The 23,979-nt window shown below is 44.4% G+C and overlaps 1 protein-coding gene across 3 annotated transcripts in view; it reads right to left on the bottom strand.

Annotated features, from left to right (window-relative positions):
* Window positions 1–23,979, bottom strand: part of LOC115164918 (multiple C2 and transmembrane domain-containing protein 1-like) — a 260,651-nt gene that overhangs the window by 63,537 nt on the left and 173,135 nt on the right. For all 3 annotated transcript variants that reach the window (XM_029717838.1, XM_029717841.1, XM_029717840.1), the window contains one exon: window positions 8,402–8,518. In XM_029717838.1, the coding sequence (XP_029573698.1) occupies window positions 8,402–8,518 (117 nt within the window). The remainder of the gene's footprint in view (window positions 1–8,401; window positions 8,519–23,979) is intronic.

Here is a 23,979-nt window from a genome sequence, read left to right as displayed (position 1 = left end):
ATGCTAGTTCTGAACGTCACATGCTAATGTAAAAAGCTGGTTTTTGATATAAATATGAACTTGATTGAACAAAACATGCATGTATTGTATAACATAATGTCCTAGGTGTGTCATCTGATGAAGATCATCAAAGGTTAGTGCTGCATTTAGCTGTCTTCTGGGTTTTTGTGACATTATATGCTAGCTTGAAAAATGGGTGTCTGATTATTTCTGTCTGGGTACTCTGCTGACATAATCTAATGTTTTGCTTTCGTTGTAAAGCCTTTTTGAAATCGGACAGTGTGGTTAGAGAGTCTTGTCTTTAAAATGCTGTAAAATAGTAATATGTTTGAGAAATTGAAGTAATAGCATTTCTAAGGTATTTGAATAACGCGCCACAGGATTCCACTGGCTGTTACGTAGGTGGGACGATTTGGTGCCACCTACCCTAGAGAGGTTAACAAGAAGCGTATCTTTAAAATGGTGTATAACACTTGTATGTTTGAGGAATGTTAATTATGAGATTTCTGTTGTTTGAATTTGGCGCCCTGGAATTTCACTGGCTGTTGGCGAGGTGGGACGCTCACGTCCCGAACGATCCCAGAGAAGTTAACGAGTCCGACGAGAAAGATATACTGCTCTCCCGGGAACAGGCCCAGATCCAGTCATTTGTATGAAGAAAAGACGGAGGAAAAGAGGATGCAGATCGGGCGTAGCCATGAAGAGCTTTGAAAGGCTGGTCATGGCTCACATCAACAACATCCTCCCCCATACCCTAGACCAACTCCAATTTTCATACCGCCCCAACAGATCCACAGATGAAGCAATCTCAATCGCACTCCACACTGCCCTTTCCCACCTGGACAAAAGGAACACCTATGTAAGAATGCTGTTCATTGACTACAGCTCAGCGTTCAACATCATAGTGTCCACGAAGCTCATCGCTAGGCTAAGGACCCTGGGACTAAACACCTCCCTCTGTAACTGGATCCTGGACTTCTGACGGGCCACCCCCACGTGGTAAGGGTAGCCAACAACATGTCTTCCACACTGATTCTCAACACTGGGGCACCTCAGGGCTGTGTACTTAGTCCCCTTGTAAGTAAGCACTTCAAGGTAAGGTCTACACTTGTTGTATTCGGCGCATGTGACAAATAAAGTTTGATTTGATTTGTTCCTGACCTGCTGCGATACAGTCTTTCTTTCTCTCTCCACCCCAAGGACTCTTGGGGCATGGCCTTCCAGGCTATGATTTCTCTCTCTTACACTCTGACCATGCTTAGGACAATGCCTTGTAATGCTTGTTCATGTTATTTTTTAACTTAAACGTTATGCCTTGTATTTAGAATCCATTCTCAGACATTTCTTCACTGCATATTATTGGCTAATTGCTTAGTCTTATCATGAGTCGCATGTGAGGTATTTATAATATCATACATGGTAAATATTACTACACAATGTGATAGAATCAACAACCATAGAGGAAGCACAAAAAAGAGATCATGGATTTTTCCAAACACAGCCTTTACTACAGTACACAGCACACTATCATACTGTAGGCCCTATGCTATCTAAAACAGAGCTATCAATTATAGATAGGCATGACCCACAGAGACAGAGGGAATGATAGTCATTCCCCTGTTTTCTACTCCTCCTCCCGTCTAGCCTGTGGTAAAGAGAACAGCCTTGTTCACCAGTACGAGAGTGTGTAAAATGTATAAATAAAAGGAAAGACATGTCATCTCATCAGCCCTGAAGATTTCCACAGCTAAACGCTGCGTCTCCGGAAGACATCAATTACCAGCGCCGCGCTGATGAATTCAGCACCCCCCCCCCCAATTCTGTAATGACGAAGACTGTTTGTTTATCGTATCATTCAGCTGTTTGTTTATCGTATCATTCAGCTGTTTATCCCCTTATCACATCGTCTGAATTACTATCATTACAACCCAACGCTTCAAAGACTCACTGATGACAGGATTGTGGACCGCTCACACAGCCTGCAACGCGCTTCAATCCAACACTTTACCAAAGGGGAAATTAACATAGTCAAAGCGTTCAAATATTCTGAACGGTACAGGTTATACTCACAGATTACAGAGGGTACATGTATATATACAAATATTCAGGTGAAATATGTCAAATACAGAGCTCGGTGAAACGTCTAAATAAAGTATAGACCATTTAGTGTGGAGTGGTGCTTGTGAACACATGCTCTGGAGGGCATGAGTCTTGCAGGGTTTATGTGTGTCTGGCTTGTTTAAAACCAGTTTATAGGGTCAGGGCCATGGCAAGCCATTTCCTCTGTTCAGTCATTAAGCCCCAGTAGGCTTCACATCCTGACACCTGTGTGCCCTAAAGGAGCAGGGAGCAGGCAGAGATATGGATGTACAGTAGGAAACTACAGCAGATGTTTACTAGGCCTGCTGGCTGGGGGGAGGAGAGTGAATAGTAACACTACAGTGGATGTGTGTATGCCGGACTACCACTCAGGGCTTGGATGGGTCGATGAACCTAAACACACACACACGCACAAGGATAAACACACACACGCACAGGGATAAACACTCACACACATATACACAGGGATAAACACACACACACTAGACAAGATGCAAACGCCATCCCCCTCTCTTCCTCCGAACCCCACCAAGTCTCCCTCTCTCTCCTACCGTCAGGCTGGCTGAAGAAAATCCACTATCTCTGCTCTCTTTCTACTAACCTTTCGAATGATAGCCGCTAGGGGAATGACAGCCGCTAGGGGAATGACAGCCGCTAGGGGAATGACAGCCGCTAGGGGAATGACAGCCGCTAGGGGAATGATAGCCGCTAGGGGAATGATAGCCGCTAGGGGAATGACAGCCGCTAGGGGAATGACAGCCGCTAGGGGAATGACAGCCGCTAGGGGAATGACAGCCGCTAGGGGAATGACAGCCGCTAGGGGAATGACAGCCGCTAGGGGAATGACAGCCGCTAGGGGAATGACAGCCGCTAGGGGAATGACAGCCGCTAGGGGAATGACAGCCGCTAGGGGCTAGGGGAATGACAGCCGCTAGGGGAATTGACACCAAGACAGACATCTCGACGAACATGAAGGTAAACTCTCCTTTGTTTCTCTCATCTCTTCCCCCCTCTCCTCCTCCTGGTTTTCCTCCTTGATATGTGAGATGGTTTTAACCTCTCCAGCTGCTGGGGTCTTCCCCTCTGCAGGCCCTGCTTGGTATGCTGTGTGTGGCAGGCAGAGTCTATCTGACCCGACCCTTCACAAGCTGCAGAGCCCTGTCCCTCACAGGGAGGCCTTCTGTCTGGACTGACTCAGCCCTGGCTCACCCAGCAGGGGGCAGGGAGGGGTGAGGTTGGCTGCTATTATTGATCACACAAACCAGTCCAAGTGCCAATCATTATCATGACAACATTCAACAGCGATACACAGAATATGCACTCACTTTCATTTCAGCTGTGTTGGCATACACATGTCAGCATTGAGTCAGTCAGAACAATGCAAAGAGAACCAACCTCTGAGTTTTGTTCAAACAAGACTGGGAAAGACTTTGTTTGTATCATTGTTTCTTGGAGAGGGCTGGTCTGTATGGTAGAGAGAGGGCTGGTCTGTATGGTAGAGAGAGGGCTGGTCTGTATGGTAGAGAGAGGGCTGGTCTGTGTGGTAGAGAGAGGGCTGGTCTGTATGGTAGAGAGAGGGCTGGTCTGTGTGGTAGAGAGAGGGCTGGTCTGTGTGGAAGAGAGAGGGCTGGTCTGTGTGGTAGAGAGAGGGCTGGTCTGTGTGGTAGAGAGAGGCAGGCGCCTGACTGAAGAAAGCAGGTGTCACAGAGTGGGTAGAGGAAGCGCTGAAGCCCTGGGCTAGTGACTGAATGCCCACACACCCCACACCCACACCCCACACCCACACCCCACACCCACACCCCACACACCCACACCCCACACACACACACACACACACACACACACACACACACACACACACACACACACACACACACACACAACCCAAACAGTCAGAGAGAGCAGCAACAGAACAACATCAAAGACTGCGGCAGAACACGGAGCGGGAGAGCTAACACTGTTAACAACGACGGGTACAGAGGTTCACAAGGATGAAGAGGAGGAGGCTGGGAGACTGGCGCGGCGTTCTCACCCCGCCAACAACACCGTCTGCCTGCCAGCGAAGAGGAGAGGAGCCGAGGCGGCACGGGGGAAATTAACGGGGCACAAACGCTCCCAGTCAAAAGTGACATGACCTTTGATTTTGTCACCGACTGCCATGTCTACCTCTGCACTGAGGAGAACCTGCCAGGCACAGCAGACGCCCTCTCTCCCTCTCTCCTTTTTGTCTAGCTCTCTGTTTTTGGGGCAGGGCCACTGTGGAGATTTTCCTTTGGTTTGAGTGAAGACAAGCGGGGCCAGGCTGCCTCTCATCCTTCTCCTCTTCATCAAAATATGGGCTGGCCGGTGGGTGAGAGGCAGAGAGAGAGAGCGGCAGAGAGGCAGAGAGAGACAGAGAAAGAGAGAGAGAGAGAGAGAGAGAGAGAGAGAGAGAGAGAGAGAGAGAGAGAGAGAGATCACCGGTATGTTTCTGCACCATGACAGCTCATGCTATAATGAACACCTCCACAACATCTGGTAAAGAGTTTTCCGGGCTAGTGGCTCGACAGTGCCGGTCGGTCTTCCAAGGACGGTCATCCAGGCCTACAGCTTTTCCATTGCAGCTGAGCTGTCACCCGCTTGACTGAGCCCAGCCACCCGGCAACCCGCCCCAGCAATAACCCAGAGACAGAACCCACCAAACGGTTCCACGTTTCCAGGATGGGAAATGGGTGACTTCACACTTTAGAGGTAATAGTGATGTTAGTGATGGTGGTGGTAGTGGTGCTGGTGATAGTGGTACTGGTGGTATTGGTGCTGGTGGTAGTGGTGCTGGTGATAGGGTGCTGATGATAATGGTGCTGCTGGTAGTGGTTCTGGTGGTAGTGGTGCTGGTGGTAGTGGTGCTGGTGGTAGTGGTGCTGGTAATATTGGTGCTGGTTGTAGTGGTACTGGTGATGGTAAGTGTGGTGCTGGTATAAGTGGTGCTGGTGGTAATGGTGCTGGTATTAGTGGTACTGGTAGAATTGGTGCTGGTGCAGGTGGTACTGGTGGTAGTGGTGCTGGCAGGGGTGCTGGTGGTACTGGTAGTAGTGGTGCTGGTCATTGTGGTGCTGGTGATATTGGTGCTGGTAGTATTGGTGATGCTTAGAGTGGTGCTGGTGGTAGTGGTGCTGGTGTTATTGGTGCTGGTAGTATTGGTGCTGGTTAGAGTGGTGCTGGTAGTATTGGTGCTGGTGGTAGTGATGCTGGTGATATTGGTGCTGGTGGTATTGGTGCTGGTTAGAGTGGTGCTGGTATTAAAAAAGCAAAGGGCCAGTTTGTAAGCTTGAACAGCTTTCCATTTTTAAGTAACTACGAGTTCCATAATTTTCAACTGCAATGCGAATGGCAAACAATGATGCTGTGGCATTGGTCAGACTAACTGTCTGTAGCTGTAATGATGTCTTAAGACCTTGTCTCCACAACTTTAATCTCTCCCTCCACCTCTCCTGTCATAGCTCACATGGCCCAGCAGTGCCCACTATGTTAATCATAACTTTCCTCCATAACAAGCCACACACCGCCTTGGAGAGGGTCACACACAGGTCACCTAATGGTGCAACAGTTGACAGACATGATAACAGGGTTAGAGGTCAGAGGACGACAGTTTAAAAGCAGGGGCCAGTGACATTGTTGCTACACCAGCCTTTAATAGCTGGTCTAAGGTCAGCTTTTCTGTTCAGCACGTCAACTGGTCAAGGTTCAGGCATGGCTAGGGAGAATTGACCTAAGAGCACCAGTGACCCTGAGGTGAAAATTACAGCATGTAGAAATACAGTGACTGTTTGCCCCCCCCCCCCTACAGAATGGGAAACACTGACTCAAAACAAACAGACACACCAGTTGTTGTATGCATGAAGAGCTGTGTCTGTCTGCCTGTCTGCCTGTCTGTCTGTCTGTCTGTCTGTCTGTCTGTCTGTCTGTCTGTCTGTCTGTCTGTCTGTCTGCCTGTCTGCCTGTCTGTCTGTCTGTCTGTCTGTCTGTCTGTCTGTCTGTCTGTCTGTCTGCCTGCCTGCCTGCCTGCCTGCCTGCCTGCCTGCCTGTCTGTCTGTCTGTCTGTCTGTCTGTCTGTCTGTCTGACTGACTGACTGACTGACTGACTGACTGACTGACTGACTGACTGACTGACTGACTGACTGACTGACTGACTGACTGACTGACTGACAGTGTGAAGACAGCAGCTGAGCCCAGGTGGGAGATGCAGGGTGATAAACTCCTAGAATGACCCTTACAACATGTCACAGCTCCTCAACCATCACAAAGAGAGGAAAGGAGGAGGTGGGGCAGCCTCATCACATTCAGTTTCACCAAGACAAGAGACTGCTGATTTTCTACAGAGGACATCTTTTGTGCCAGCTACAGTGCATGTTCCCTCAGTGCAACTATCTCAGAAGTAAGGTGGGGATAAATGTTAAACAATTAAACAAATGTTCCTGTACATACAGTACACTCCCTATATAACAAACAAGCACACACACTAACAAATGCACAAAGCACACACACTCATGCAGACACAAGCACAAAGACACGTGCATGCGCACACACACACACACACACACACACACACACACACACACACACACACACACACACACACACACACACACACACACACACACACACACACACAGAGACTCCATCCCCGGAGTTGATAATGAACAAACTTCCCTTCTTTTAGGGACTGTGTGTGAGTGGAGTGGAGTGCTGTGGCTCATCGTGGAATTGAGGCTAGATCAGTGGCTTGGACTAATTGGAAGCAGACCTGTGTGTTTGTTTACTGTGGCGGAGAGCGGACCCCCCCCAGCTCCACTATTAACCCTCCACCATCTAGTCCCTCCAGCCCCCCTGTCCCCCCAGCCCCACCATTACTGCTATGGAGGTAAATAAATAATGAAATCCTTTTTTTTGTGTCTAATGTTTTTGGTCAAGCAATGCCGCCATCTACAGGGGGACATGTACAGAGCATTGACACAGAGGCGAAACGCAGAAATACACTAGCAACTATGCTCCATGATGTGCATACTGTTATGTATGTCTCCTTTCCATTTTTAAGAGATACCTTACACTAGCTTCCGTTGAAAATACATTTATTGGTTGCTATTAATTGTGACCCAGCTACAACGTCTGCACTGGCAAAACACATCTACTGTATGCTTGAAAAACACATCTATTTTTGAAGAACACATCTATGGCAGAAAAAAACATATGCCTGAAAATCACATATGGCTGAAAAACACATATATGGCTGAAAAACACATCTATGGCTGCTTTTCCTCTCCATCTGCCATGAGTGTTGCTGTAGAAAACATGAAATAATGTCCAATAAATTCCTAATTCTCTGGTAATACTAAAACTAGTAGATTCACAGCAACATTCATTAAATCCTGCTCTATATATTTCCAATTCAAGGCCATGAGAAATTCATTCTACTTGTTTTCATTGTTTTAACGGCTATCTGTTCTAAATCCCGCATATTCTTGTTAACTGCGCACTCATGAAAAATGAGGTAATATATTTTGAGGGGGAAATGCAGACTCTTCCCTGTGCATTCTAAGGTAGTCTGGAAACACACTTATTAAAATGAATCACTTCATTGTTCACGCTCGCACCACTCTCTCACGACTCTCCAGGTGCACCTCGGCAATGATTAAAACATGTCCACTTCTCCGTGACATTGCTTTGACACTGTTTAATTGGAATAAGAGATAAAAAAATACATGAATTAAATAAATATACAACCAGGTAAGTGGCATAACGTTGCTCAAGGTGACAAGCTATTATGTCCTCTCTTTGCCTCAAAATATGCAAAGGAAGAATTTGGGAGCGATTCTTCAAAGTTCAAGGCACTTGGCATGTCTCATTCAGAAACGCAGTAGACAGAATTTCCCTCAGTGTCTATTTCTTGGTTGTATTATTTTGGGATTATTTTTATTATTAAATTCTTCTTTACTATATCCAGAGGGAAGGTGCCAATTAAATAAGTCCACTCCTTAGTCCTTTCCTGTTACCTCCAAGTTTACAGAATTTTTTTACAAATGATTTTGTTTAAATGCATTTACAATAATGGTCTCTAAGAACAAACACATTGTATATTTTCTATGTACGGGTTTTGTATCTATTTTCATTAGTAAATGTGTCATTATATTTATGATTAAATCCATATCTATTGAAATGAGATGAAATAAATGATTGACAGAAATGTGTGTGAGACGTAAACGCTTGCCGTATGGGACAATTAAGGGGGCAGAACAGCGTAGGGATACATGACAGGGACACTCACCACATCTTGCCTGGTGTCCTTCCCCGAAGAGATGAGGATATAGTTCCAGGCCAGCGGCAGCAACAGAACCAGAGGAATCATGTAGAGTTCAAAGTTCCACACCACCAGAACAAAGACCTGCACAGAGAGAGAGAGAGAGAGAGAGAGAAAATTCAATTGAATTGAGAGAGAGAGAGAGAGAGAGAGAGAGAGAGAGAGAGAAAGAGAATTGAAGATCGATAGAGAGAAAAACCTAGGAACTTATGTAGCAGAGACCTGCAATGACACTTGCACACACAATCGCATAATACACATAAACATGAAAGCAATACCACACACAGACCCATACGTAAGATACTATGACAGCTAATGCAACAGAATAATGACTTAAATGGACGGCCATGGTGACAAAACAGGACCCCTGAACCCTGGGCTGGGACAGGGCCATCTTCATCTGAGGATGAGGAAGATGAGTATTGGCAGTCACAACGTTCCCTCTCCATGCCAATCATCCATCATCCACAGGCCTGAGGTCACTTTCTGTTTCAAGCACAATTAGTTCAAATGACCTTCACCCTCACACCCTCAACCCAGCACCTGACCAGCCACACCATGAGCCGCTAACCCTGTCACCCCACTCCAAGATGCCCCTAACCCTGTCACCCCAGCTCCAAATACCCCTATTCCACTTCCATAGTCAGCTGTTCCATTGCTCCCCTCTCTACACCTTAACTCTCATCCTAACAAAAAAAAGCATCATTCCAGAACTGAGCGCCCCCAAACCTGCGTAGTACCGAGTCTTTTGCAACCCGAACATAAATTAGCACGATCCTATGAAAATGAAATGCTTAAGGAGACATAATTCACAAACACTAAATGGTTGATAGTCCACTTTTGTGAAAGTATAGATAAAGTACAGATAAAAAAGATGACCTATTTCTCTTTATATCTCTTAATTTCACAAAATGTTAAATACGTCCTCCGACATTGCTATTTTTGATGAAGAAGATCAATGTAGAAAAGACATAACTGAAATGTGAAAAAAATGCAATCCATGTGAAAATATGTTATACATTAACATATTTTCCGACAATGCATATTAATCAAACTCAAGGATGCAAACGTTCATTATTTCAAGTCCATAGAAAAAGTCTTGAAAAATGGGATGGGAGAAATGGGTTTTCAAAATTAATTACATCTGCAACAAATGCATTTCTAATAGATCGCTATAGTTTTAAAGGTAAACTTTCACTGACAATGAAAATATGTTTTTAAAACACTAAACAGCTGTGGTAACACCTTGTATAGTCAATGACGATATATGCATGATAAAGCTATACGTTTGGTTGAATAAAGTACATTTGAATCCAGGAAAGTGCTGATGATGATGGAGCAGCTGAGGAGTTGGTGGATACATAGTGGATGTGTACGTCCTCACCTTCTCTGTCCTCCGTATTAACAGACTATAGGACTTGATGAAAAAAAGCTTCAACATCTTCCCCCCTACTGACCAACAAAGCCACTCCCTGTCCTCCTGCTGCCTCCCTCTACAACCCCTGCCCTAACACTAGTGTACTGGATCAGGTGTGTTGTACTATACTGGACTCTCTTTCTCTCCCCGTGGATCATCATCCTACACCTTAAAGCCCCAGAACCCAATGCACACATGCTCACGCATGCCAGGCGCACACACATAGAAATTCATGGATATAAAAAAAATTATACCTCTTTCTCTGTCTTTAATAAAGGTCTGTTAAGGGAATTGGAAGAATAATCTTCAATAATTCATGAGTGCTTACTAGCAAAATCCAGTACCTGTCTTAATATTTCAATATCTTTACGTGAGCTGACACCAACCTGGCTGAGTGAGAGCTGACACTATACTGGCTGGGTGAGAGCTGACACTATACTGGCTGGGTGAGAGCTGACACTATACTGGCTGAGTGAGAGCTGACACTCTACTGGCTGAGTGTGAGCTGACACTATACTGGCTGAGTGTGAGCTGACACTATACTGGCTGAGTGAGAGCTGACACTATACTGGCTGAGTGAGAGCTGACACTCTACTGGCTGAGTGTGAGCTGACACTATACTGGCTGAGTGTGAGCTGACACTATACTGGCTGAGTGAGAGCTGACACTATACTGGCTGAGTGTGAGCTGACACTATACTGGCTAAGTGAGAGCTGACACCATACTGGCTGAGTGAGAGCTGACACCATACTGGCTGAGTGAGAGCTGACACCATACTAGCTGAGTGTGAGCTGACACTATACTGGCTGAGTGTGAGCTGACACTATACTGGCTGAGTGAGAGCTGACACTATACTGGCTGAGTGTGAGCTGACACTAAACTGGCTGAGTGTGAGCTGACACCATACTGGCTGAGTGAGAGCTGACACTATACTGGCTGAGTGTGAGCTGACACTATACTGGCTGAGTGTGAGCTGACACTATACTGGCTGAGTGTGAGCTGACACCATACTGGCTGAGTGAGAGCTGACACTATACTGGCTGAGTGTGAGCTGACACCATACTAGCTGAGTGTGAGCTGACACTATACTGGCTGAGTGTGAGCTGACACCATACTAGCTGAGTGAGAGCTGACACCATACTGGCTGAGTGAGAGCTGACACCATACTAGCTGAGTGAGAGCTGACACCATACTGGCTAGGTGAGTGCTCAGCATTCTATGGCGTTCTCTCTCTAGCACTCCCGCTCTAGACACAGTCTAATGCCAGAACATAAATGGAACCGCATTCACTCACTCATCTACTGTACCGTACCACCACACAGATAAACAATGATTCCTCTGGTCTTTTTACACTGAAGCACTGCAGACCATATCAAACTGAGCCCTGTGTATTTCAGCAAACATACCATATCATACTGAGCCCTGTGTATTTAAGCAAAACAGGAAAAATGTACTTCCAAAACAAATACAATTTAGTTCTATTTTGTCTATAGACAGGTGCTTTACCAAAATATACAGTACCAGTCAAAAGTTTGGACACACACACCACACACCATGGTGTGTCAGTCCATGGTTTTTCCTTTATTTTTTACTATTTTCTACATTGTAGAATAATAGTGAAGACATCAAAACTATGAAATAACACATATGGAATTATGTAGTAACCAAAAAAGTGTTAAACAAATCAAAATATATTTTATATTTGACATTCTTCAAAGAAGTCACGCTTTGCCTTGATGAAAGCTTTGCACACTCTTGGCATTCGCTCAACCAGCTTCATGAGGTAGTTACCTGGAATGCATTTCAATTAACAGGTGTGCCTTGTTAAAAGTTAATTTGTGGAATTTCTTTCCTTCTTAATGCATTTGAGCCAATCAGTTGTGTTGTGACAAGGTAGGGGAGGTATATTTGGTAAAAGACCAAGTCCATATTATGACGAGAACAGTTCAAATAAGCAAAGAGAAATGACAGTCAATCATTACTTGAAGACATGAAGGTCAGTCAATGTGTAAAATTTCAACAACTTTGAAAGTGCAGTCGCAAAAACCATCAAACGCTATGATGAAACTGGCTCTCATGAGGACCGCAACAGGAAAGGAAGACCCAGAGTTACCTCTGCTGCAGAGGATAAGTTCATGCAGCCCAAATAAATGCTTCACAGAGTTCAAGTAACAGACACATCTCAACATCAGCTGTTCAGAGGAGACTGCATGAATCAGGCCTTCATGGTCGAATTGCTGAAATGAAACCACTACTAAAAGACACCAATAACAAGAAGAAACTTGCTTGGGCCAAGAAACACGAGCAATGGACATTAGACAGGTGGAAATCTGTCCTTTGGTCTGACGAGTCCAAATTGAGATTTATGGTTTCTGTGTCTTTGTGAGACGCAAAGTAGGTGAATGGATGATCTCCGCATGTGTGGTTCCCACCGTGAAGCATGGAGGAGGAGGTGTGATGGTGTGGGGGTGCTTTGCTGGTGACACTGTCCGTGATTTATTTAGAATTCAAGGCACACTTAACCAGCATGGCTACCACAGCATTCTGCAGAAAAGCACCATCCCATCTGGTTTGCGCTTAGTGGGACTATCATTTGTTTATCAACAAGACAATGAACCAAAACACACCTTCAGGCTGTGTAAGAGCTATTTGATCAAGTGCTGCATCAGATGACCTGGCCTCCACAATCACCCGACGTCAACCCAATTGAGATTAATTGGACCGCAGAGTGAAGGAAAAGCGGCCAACAAGTGCTCAGCACATTCCTTCAAGATTGTCGGACACGCTTTCCTGCTGAGGTTGGTTGAGAGAATGCCAACAGTGTGCAAAGCTGTCATCAAGGCAAAGGGTGGCTACTTTAAAGAATCTCAAATATAAAATATATTTTGATTTGTTTAACACTTTTTTGGTTACTACATGATTCCGTGTTATTTCATAATTTTGATGTCTTCACTCCTATTCTGCAATGTTGAAATCAGTAAAAATAAAGACAAACCCTGGAACGAGTAGGTGTGTGTGTGCGTGTGTGTGTGTGTGTTTCTGGTGTGTGGTGTGTGTGTGCGTCTCTGGTGTGTGGTATGTGAGTGTGTGCGTATCTGGTGTGTGTGTGTGTCCCTGGTGTGTGGTGTGTGTGTCTGTGTGTGTGTGTGTGTGCGTCTCTGGTGTGTGTGTGTCTCTGGTGTGTGTGTGTGTGTGTGTGTGTATGTGTCTCTGGTGTGTGTGTGTGTGTGTGTGCGTCTCTGGTGTGTGGTGGGTGTGTGTGTGTGTGTGTGTGTGTGTGTGTGTGTGTGTGTGTGTGTGTGTGTGTGTGTGTGTGTGTGTGTGTGTGTGCGTCTCTGGTGTGTGGTGTGTGTGTGCATGTGTGTGCGTGTGTGGTGTGTCTGTCTGTGTCCGTCTAGTTTCCCTCTGCCTGGGGTTATTTAACCTGTCGTCCACCTCATCCCTCCCTATTTAGTTATTCTAGCTCTGGGTGAGGCTGTGACTGACAGCTGGAGGAACCAGACACCCTGGCCCATCAGAGGCCAAGCCTGCCCCGTCTCACAGCCCCTCGCCTCGGCTGGGGAGAGAAGACTGCAGCGCCGGGACCTTTCCCCAGGACCAGGAGACCCCCCCCCCCCCCATCGCTTCCCTACTGAGACTCTCTCTGCCTGGGGAGGAAGGAGAGGGAATCAGCCATGGAGGTCTGTGACCGGAGAAAGGAAAACAACTTTTTCAGAATCTCAGGTGTGTGGCTATACAGTGTATGTGCTTTGTGTGTGTGTGTGTGTGTGTGTGTGTGTGTGTGTGTGTGTGTGTGTGTGTGTGTGTGTGTGTGTGTGTGTGTGTGTGTGTGTGTGTGTGTGTGTGTGTGTGTGTGTGTAAACACAGGTATTTTCAGAGCTACCCACACACAGCTAACAGGCTGGTGTTTTGGGCGGCAGTGCTAGACTTAGAGACACACAGCTTGCTCCATCCCTTCCTTAACTTCTGTTTTGACATCCTCCTGATTCTGAGAACTCAACCAACCTCTCATGGTATAGATTGTGTGTGTGTGTGTGTGTGTGCATTTGCGTGTGTGTGCCTGTGCGTGTGCATGCATGTTTGCATTCCAAACATGCAGCTGTTTAAGGCACTGCAGACCCTGGATCGAACCAGGGTCTGCAGTGACACCTCTAGCACTGCAATGCTAGAGGTGTCACTGCAGACCCTGGTTCGATCCTGGGCTGTATCACAACCGTCCGTGATCGGGAGTCCCATAGGGCGGCGCACAATTGGCCCAGCGTCGTCCGGGTTAGGTGAGGGTTTGGCAGGGGTAGGCCGTCATTGTAAATAAGAATTTGTTCTTAACTGACTTGCCTAATTAAATAAAGGTTATATATATATATATTTTTTTAAATCACATAAACCCCCTCTAGTTTATTCCTGGTAGTATAGGTATAAGATAGAAGAAAATAGAATACAATGCTAAGGATCATCTCCTATTTGTCGCACACTGAAAGGAGAGCAATCCAGTGTTTCCTTTATCTACTAAACTCACCCTCAACATGGCATCAGTGTAAGATGCTATTAAGTCATTTATTTGATTTACGTTAACAAATGATATGTGGATTAAAATTATTTTCAAATTATTTTTCATGTGAAAGAATGTCAAAATGGAAGCTGTATCAGCTTTAGCATCAAGTCAATGATGGCATCTCAGAGTATATGGTCTACCTAATAGATATTTGGGTTGTTTCCAAATGAAAGCAAACCGGCCATAAAAAATAGCACTGAATACAAAATAAGGTAAGAAAATGTACTTCAATTAAAAACTTTTGAAAATACTTTTAGGTACCTACCTCCATTGCATGATTATTGTTTTATAAGAGAATATGTTTACATTGAACATGATATAAAACATTCCATGTGCATTTGTAAAAAGCAATAAAGCAAACTTGAAGTATTCAAAAAAACATTTGGTTATTTCTACAAACTACTAGACAGTGGAAACATACAGTGAACAGATATTCATGTTAAACTCTCAATGATTATTTCATTTATATGTAGTCATCCATATACATAAAATTTGAACACAATGAATAATATTCATAACTTAAAAAAGGCATTCCCTTATCAAAAGCACACAAGGCACAGATTTAGGAATATATTCCGATCAGGAACAGATGAGTGTTTCATTCATCTATTACATTTTGATGAAGGTGGAAGATTGGGGCTTTATAGTTTTGGCATTGTGTGGTTTACTAAACAGTGCTCCGCTGCTCGGCTTTACGGCTCGGATATGGAGCTCGTGGGGAACGTATGAAGTGCTTTGGAGTACATTGAGCGTGTACTAGTCTAACTCCCCTCTCCAGAAGTCAACAGACGTTTGGATTTCAGAGTTAAGTTGGCTTTATCTTTACTACATGGATATCCATCCAGATACTAGCCGTCCGCTACCAGATAGCAAATAAAGAACAAGTCATGTTCTGACAGGAAGCCTGTACGTGTCCTATTTGGCTGGACAGGACAGTCCCATTCTGTGGTACTAGACTGCCCCCTGCTGGGGAGACAAAGAGCTGTTTTATGTTTAGTAAGAAGAAGTTGGACATCACATCCAAAACATAGAACCAAATATGTCCATAACAACAAGCAATCTGTAATAGACACTTAACCAAAGACACCCACAAATGGTCAAAATGTCCTGTAATAGCAACCGTGTCCATGAATGAGAATAAAACAGAGATAATTGATTAACACATTCCCATCTGCAGATGTCCTTCTGTCTATGAAAATCAAACCCCAGACTCCACAGTGTCCTCTGAATCAACTTGTCATTGTATTTCACTTTCCCTCATTTTTTCAGTTAGAAAGGTAGTAAAACATTTATAGTTGATCTGTTTCAAGCTGTCCATTGCTCTAGGGCAAAAACTCAGGAGAGGGCTCCCGAGTGGCGCAGCAGTCTAAGGCACTGCATCTCAGTACAAGAGGCATCACAACAGTCTCTGGTTTGATTCCAGTATCACATCCGTCCGTGATTGGGCGGCACACAATTGGCCCAGGTTGTCCGGGTTTGGCCGGGGTAGGCCCTCATTGTAAATAAGAATTTGTTAACTGACTTGCCTAAATAAATAAAAGTAAAATAAAATGCACACTTCTGATGGTAAAAGTTAGCTAGCTTTCTCACGTGGAGTCAAAGGAGCAATTTACATGGACCTGGAGACGAGTGTGTGTGCATAGGTTCTTCTCTTTTTTTATTTTGATCTAAATGCAAAGCAGGTGATAGGTGCTCCAGTTTCCTGCAGAAGTAACTCCCTTGTCTGGGGCTCTCCCACTGATAAGAGTCCTACTTCTCCACAAATAAAAGAGCCTGGTATCATTTCCACTGCCTTCCAAACAACCCCCGTCTCCTACCCTCCTCACCCTTCTGGGCATCACAAAGCCTGCTCTATTTGCTCCCAATTCAAGGCCCAATTGCATATAAAGTTACAGCAAATTTGTTTGGAGGAAGAGTTGCTGAGGCCTGCGGTCCCTGGAGCAATAACAGCCTTGTCTTTCAGGGGCCGCGGGGAGATCTGGCATGAGCCACTAAACAGAACTCAACACCACCAACCCCCACAATGGCCCCAGCTCACAGGCAGAGAGGGAAGGGGGAATGAGAGTGGTGGAGAGAGGAGAAACAAGGAGGGGATGGGGATGGGGGGTGGGTCTCAGCTTGCAGGTGTTCAGGTAGAGAGGAAGCAGAAGCTTACCCCCCCCCCACCACCACACACACCACCCGTGGCGTGGGATGGGAGGTAACTCCAGCCCAGCCCACTGTGCCAATATTGCAACGGTGGCTGGTTCTCTGCCGGGGCTGGGTGGGGGTGCTGTGGTGGTGTGTGATGGGGGGGCTCAGTTACCTCACACACACGTCTCTAATCGCAGTTGGCGCTAATGGAGGAGGTGCACAGATACGGGGAGAAGGAGAGCGGAAGAACAAACTGGAGGGAGTAAGAAAGGGTTTGTACCTGTTAGCTCACTAGACTGGATCTGTCTGCACACTAATCTAACACAGAGAGGGATTACATTACTGAGTGTGTGTGTGTGTGTGTGTGTGTGTGTGTGTGTGTGTGTGTGTGTGTGTGTGTGTGAGGGTAAGAGGTTATAGTGGTTAGGTTTAGGGTTAGGAGTTAGGTTTGGGCTAGAGTTACAGGTTAAGGTTAGGGTTATGGTAAGGGTTAAGGTTAGGGTTATGGTAAGGGTTAGGGTTATGGTAAGTGTTAAGGTTAGGGTTATAGTATGGGTTAGGGCTGGAAAGAATTACACATTGGAAATAATTAACAAAAAACAGAGCAAACTAGAATGCTGACAACTGTGACTGACCCAAAATAAAGGAAATCTTTGACTATGTACAGACTCAGTGAGTATAGCCTTGCTATTGAGGTGGGCACTGAGCTGCACTTCCTATTTGCACATTGTTACACATCGAGAGAGAGATCGAGAGAGAGAGAGAGAGAGAGAGAGAGAGAGAGAGAGAGAGAGAGAGAGAGAGAGAGAGAGAGAGAGAGAGAGAGAGAGAGAGAGAAGACAAGAAGGGAACCATATCTCATGTCCCTCTGGGGACACAGCCATAAAGTTAGACACCTTCCACCAGGAATCTGAGAATGTAAAGAACACCTTTCTTTAACCCACTAGTTACAGCGTCTTCAAACTGCAGTGCTAAATGCTAACACAGACAGGCAGAATGCTCATATCAATATTTCACACACATAATAACCTGTGTAATAATCGGACAAAGTGGTGTTTGGGTCAGGTGTGGTGATAGCCGAGCGTATGCGTCTTCAGATTGAACACACAGCAGCATGCCATGCTATACCACAGGGTGTAAAGACTATGCTAAAGTCCAGTTTGTACTAGGGCTGGGAATTGCAAGGGATTATCACGATACTTAGGTGTCGATACAATATGTATTGCGATTTGATTCTGTGATTTTATTGCGATTTTTTGTTCCAAACATATTGCTCACCATATATTTGTCTGCTGCAGAGAGACAAGACAGCCATGGCAAAACATGTCAGTTCACTATTTAAAAAAAAAAAGAAAAGGAAAACAAGTTATAGCCTGAAAAATACCGGAGTTTTGGCATAGGTACAGCCGACTAACGGTAGAAAATGTATTTAATATCGGCCCCAAAATAAGATTGTGGTATGGCAACAATGACAACACACCATGTTGACAGCATACAGGAAGAGAACCCTCATGAAAAGACACACAGACCACTTCATAAAAATCCCCCCCCAATAGACCTCCAAAAGTGCTTCTAGAAATCAGATTGTAAACCATTGATGCCAGGGGCTCAGTCTGATTCAGTAATGTCAGAGTCCAAAGCAGCTGTCTGCTCAGGGCCCAATTGAGGAAATCCATGTAACAACTGTTCAGCACACAGAGGATCACAATCCTCCGCCTTGTAGAGGGCAGAGTAGAAATCCACGGCATGTTGACGCATCTCACCGTCATTCCCATCAAGGAGACGAAGGCAGACATCTGTTTGCGTTGCAATGTCAAATGCCCTTGGTAAAAAAAAAACGCTAGGAGCATCCATATCTTTGAGGGTAGCAAAGCGAGACCTAATCAAGTCACCCTTCACTCTTTCATGTAAAAACGAGTTCATGACTAGTCCGAGGTCATTCTGAGTGAGCAACTTCAATTCAATGGATTTGATGTCCTGTTCTCTTTAACTTCAATACGAGACAGAGCAGTATACGGTTGAAAAAACTCACATATTTGGGCCTTCCCAACCTCCCACCATTGTCTCAAGGACTCAAAATGTAATTTAATAGCCCTCTATTTTTCTTACTCTCCACATATCAGAAAGCTCAAACTTAGTTCATAGACCAGACAGACAAGTAGCTGACCGCAGGTGAGGTTATTCAGCAGTGCGATCAACAGTAAAATCCACTGTACAGTTCCATTCCCACTCTAAAACCATAAACCCCTCTTGGTCACACTGTCTTAAGGTTTCCTTTATTTGATGATCAAATACAGTAATACGCTCATTAGGAAAATATTTTTTTTTATATACAGTTGAAGTCGGAAGTTTACATACACCTTAGCCAAATACATTTAAACTCAGTTTTTCACAATTCCTGACATTTAATCCTAGTATAAATTCCCTGTCTTAGGTCTGTTAGGATCACCCCTTTATTTTAAGAATGTGAAATGTCAGAATAATAGTTAGAGAGAATTATTTATTTCAGCTTTAATTTCTTTCATCACATTCCCAATGGGTCAGAAGTTTACATACACTCAATTAGTACTGGGTAGCATTGCCTTTAAATTCTTTAACTTGGGTCAAACGTTTCGGGTAGCCTTCCACAAGCTTCCCACAATAAGTTGGGTGAATTTTGGCCAATTCCTACTGACAGAGCTGGTGTAACTGAATCAGGTTTGTGGGCCTCCTTGCTTGCACATGCTTTCTCAGTTTTGCCCACAAATTATCTATGGGATTGAGGTCAGGGCTTTGTGATGGCCACTCCAATACCTTGACTTTCTTGTTCTTAAGCCATTTTGCCACAACTTTGGAAGTATGCTTGGGGTCATTGTCCATTTGGAAGACCCATTTCCGACCAAGCTTTAACTTCCTGACTGATGTCTTGAGATGTTGCTTCAAAATATCCACATAATTTTCCTCCTCATGATGCCATCTATTTTGTGAAGTGCACCAGTCCCTCCTGCAGCAAAGCACACCCACAAGGCTTGCAAGTCTCCCCCTTTTTCCTCCACACATAACGATGGTCATTATGGCCAAACAGTTCGATTTTTGTTTCATCAGACCAGAGGACATTTCTCCAAAAAGTACGATCTTTGTCCCCATGTGCAGTTGCAAACCATAGTCTGGCTTTTTTTATGGCGGATTTGGAGCAGTGGCTTCTTCCTTGCTGAGCGGCCTTTCAGGTTATGTCGATATAGGACTTGTTTTACTGTGGATATAGATACTTTTGTGCCTGTTTCCTCCAGCATCTTCACAAGGTCCTTTGCTGTTGTTCTAGGATTGATTTGCACTTTTCGCACCAAAGTATGTTCATTTCTAGGAGACAGAACACGTCTCCTTCCTGAGCGGTATGACGGCTGCGTGGTCCCATGGTGTTTATACTTGCGTGCTATTGTTTGTACAGATGAACGTGGTACCTTCAGGCATTTGGAAATTTCTCCCAAGGATGAACCAGACTTATGGAGGTCTACAATTTTTTTCTGAGGTCTTAGCTGATTTCTTTTGATTTTCCCATGATGTCAAGCAAAGAGGCACTAAGTAGGTAGACCTTGAAATACATCCACAGGTACACATCCAATTGACTCAAATTATGTCAATTAGCCTATCAGAAGCTTCTAGAGCCATGACAATTTTCTGGAATTTTCCAAGCTGTTTAAAGGCACAGTCAACTTAATGTATGTAAACTTCTGACCCACTGGAATTGTGATACAGTGAGTCATAAGTGAAATAATCTTTCTGTAAACAATTGTTGGAAAAATTACTTGTGTCATGCACAAAGTAGATGTCCTAACCAACTTGCCAAAACTATAGTTTGTTAACAAGAAATGTGTGGAGTGGTTGAAAAACAAGTTTTAATGACTCCAACCTAAGTGTATGTAAACTTCCGACTTCAACTGTATATATAACATCTGCCTTGACCAATAAAACCCAACACTTGACAATCTCTGTTGTAGATTCCACAGTCACCCCTAAGCCTGAAGAAAACAAAATTGCCACCCCAGAACTGAAATTAGTACCATGACTGAGTATATGCTGCCCCTCCCACAACATATCCCCGTCAACCTCATTAGCCTCATCACTATGTATCTCCTGTAGAAAAAAAACGACATTAAGCCTTTTCTGTTGTATTACTTCTAATACCCAAGCCCTCTTATTCCTGTCCCTTCCCCCATTAATATTGAGAGAACCTACTCTTAGTATCTCCGTATAGAAAAGAGAAAGGAAAAACAGAAGAAACCACAGAGAAACCAGACAAAGAGAAAAAAGCACCCTATGAGGAATGATAATCATCACTGTTTTAATATTCTCTTATCCTAACCACGTTTCCCACCACCTTTTGCTGCCGTGACAGCAGTAACAAATTTCCTCAAGTGGAAACGCTTCTTCACACTCAGCTGGTCTAACCCCACTGTCTTCTGTAACACAACAGCTGACCTCACAAACTTAACAACATGAAAGAAATGTGCCAATTTAACAGATTTCCCAAAAGTCCAGTCCAGGAACCCATTTTCCTCACCTAGATTGTAAATTGAGTCATCGCCAGTTGCTATCACATTAACAGAGATATCAGACATGTCCAGATCCCTCTCCTAATCCTCCTCAACTGAGGCCACAGACCCCTGACTCGCCTCTGTCACATTCCTCTCAACACTCCCCGCTTGCACCCCATCACTCGTACTGGGCATCTCCTCCCCAGCCTGGGAGACTAGCCAGACCTGAACCCCCTCCTGTACCCCATTACTCGTACTGGGCATCTCCTCACCAGTCTGGGGAAATGGCTCTCCAGATCCGTCCGTACATCCTACAACCCTATTTTTCTGCTGCACATCAGATGCTATGTTCCCCTCTGGTACAAGCTGCAACTCCGTACCCCCAACACAAACAACAGGTGCTTATGCAGCAACAGGTGCTTATGGCTGCTCTACCACTGTCAGCTCACCTCTCCCTACATCAGTGGGCCCAGGCATTACGAGGAACACCTGCATCCCACTCTCCGCCTTCTCCCTTTTCGGGCAAGCATGTCGCTTACGGCCAACATCCCCACACTCAAAACACTGTTGACTACCCATACTAGCATAAGCCATATACAGTCTGTTGTTATACTTGACTTCAAACGACAACTCTAAAGTCTGCTCCGATGAGTCCAAAAACATAAACACCTGTCGCCAAAACGACATAACCTGTTTCAGAGCCGGGTGTTTGCAACCCAGCAGAACAATGTTAATTGAACTTGCAAACTTCCCAAACCACAATGGCTCGCGCTCCAATAGCTCATTGGGAATAAAAGGCGGTACATTCAAAATAGTCATCCTTGTTGACGGAGAAAAAAAGGGGCGTAAACTTCAATAAACATACCTTTAAGAAGCACACCATGCTCAACCATCCGATCGACAAGATGCTCTTCTTTAAGAAAAACCACCACCGCTTTATTAATCCACAAAACATTTTGATATCCTAAATTCTCTCCTACAGCGACCAGAAACTCCTCCACAGTGACAGTAGTTTCAGTAACACATCTGAAGCTGTGCCGAAGTGACAGGGACGGCGTCCCCATGTGGGTCGCCATCCCTACCAAACCAGGGCAATTCCAACAAGAAATACAACATACCTAATTCTAAAAACCCTTAATCATGCATAAAACAAGGAAAACCACCAAGAAAAGGAAACAAAAAGAAACATAGGCGATCTAACTCCAGACACCACTCGCACTCACCCATACAATTCAGAGAGAGAAAGAGAGACAGAGAGAGAAAGCGAGAGAGAGAGAGACAGAGAGAGAGAGAGAAAGAGAAATAGAGAGAAAGAGAGAGATACAAAGAGAGAGAGCGGAGACAAATTTGACCCTAACAATTACAGAGGCAATTGTGTGAACAGTAACCTGGGGAATGTTTTCTGTAGTATTATAAATGTAAGAGTTCTAAACTTCCTTAATAAGCACAACGTCTTGAGTAAAAGCCAAATTGGATTTATACCAAAACATCGCACTACTGATCATATTTACACCCTACACACCCTGATAGATAAACATGTCCGTCAAAATAATACCAAAATATACACATGCTTTATCGACTTCCAAAAAGCATTTGATTCTATTTGGCATACAGGACTGTTCTACAAAGTTATTGAAAGTGGTGTAGGGGGTAAAACATATGACAATTAAATCAATGTATACTGGCAATACGTGCAGCATTAAAATTGGCAAGAAAAGAACAGAATTCTTTAACCAGGGGCAGGGCCTTCACCAGGGTTGCAATCTGAGCCCTGCACTCTTCAATATTTACATAAACGAATTGGCCACTATTCTAGAAAAATCCTCAGCCCCTGGTTTTTAGTCGCCACAATTCAGAGGTTAAATACCAACTCTTCGCAGATGACCTATGCCTGCTGTCGCCCACAGCACATGGCCTACAGCAGAACCTGGACCTGCTAGAGCAGTACTGCCAGACCTGGGCCCTGGCAGTAAACCCCAAAAAGACTAAAATAAAGATTTTCCAGAGAAGATCCAGATCTCAGGGAATTAGACCAAAGTTCTCAATTGGTACAAAATATATAGAGTTCTGCACACACTACAATTACTTAAAATTACTTAAAAATAAGCTCAACTGGACACCTTAATGAGGCAGTGAATGAACTGAGAGAGAAAGCACGCAGGGCATTCTACGCCATTAAAAAGCAAAATCAAATTGAAATACCTATTAAAATTTGTCTAAAACTAATTGAATATGTAATTGAACCAATTGCACTTTATGGCAGCTAGGTGTGGGGTCCACTTGCAAAACAAGATTTCATCAAATGGGATAAACACCCCATTGAAACCCTGCATACAGAGTTCTGTAAGATTCTCCTACATGTCCAGAGGAAAACTACAAACAATGCACGCAGGGCAGAATTAGGCCAATATCCACTAATTATAAAAACTCAAAAAGAGCAATTAAGTTTTGGAAACATCTAAAATACAGTGACCCCCTCTCATATCATTACCAAGCCCTGCAATGCCAAGAGCTGAGCAAAGAAAAGAGTCCCCTCATCCAGCTGGTCCTGGGGCTGAGTTCACAAACTTGTTCTACTAACACACTGAAGCCTCAGGACCAGAACATCCAATCAATCAGAATAAACCAAATTACAACACAGTCAAAACAAAACTACATTGCTTATTGGGAAACACAAGCACAAACACAAAGCAAAATGCAGTGCTATCTGGCCCTAAATCGACAGTACACCATGGCTAAATAAAGGTAAAATAAAAATAAAAATATTTGATCCTGATCCTGATCCTGATCACAACCTTAGAAAAACCTTGACAAAGTACAGGCTCAGTGAGCACAGCCTTGCCATTGAGAAGGGTAGACACAGGAAAACCTGGCTCCCTGTAGAGGAAAGGCTGTGCAACCACTGCACAACAGCAGAACCTGAGACAGA

The sequence above is a fragment of the Salmo trutta genome, chromosome 27 (genome assembly GCF_901001165.1).
Source record: "Salmo trutta chromosome 27, fSalTru1.1, whole genome shotgun sequence".
Taxonomy (NCBI): domain Eukaryota; kingdom Metazoa; phylum Chordata; class Actinopteri; order Salmoniformes; family Salmonidae; genus Salmo; species Salmo trutta.
This window is presented reverse-complemented; position numbering and strand designations above follow the sequence as displayed.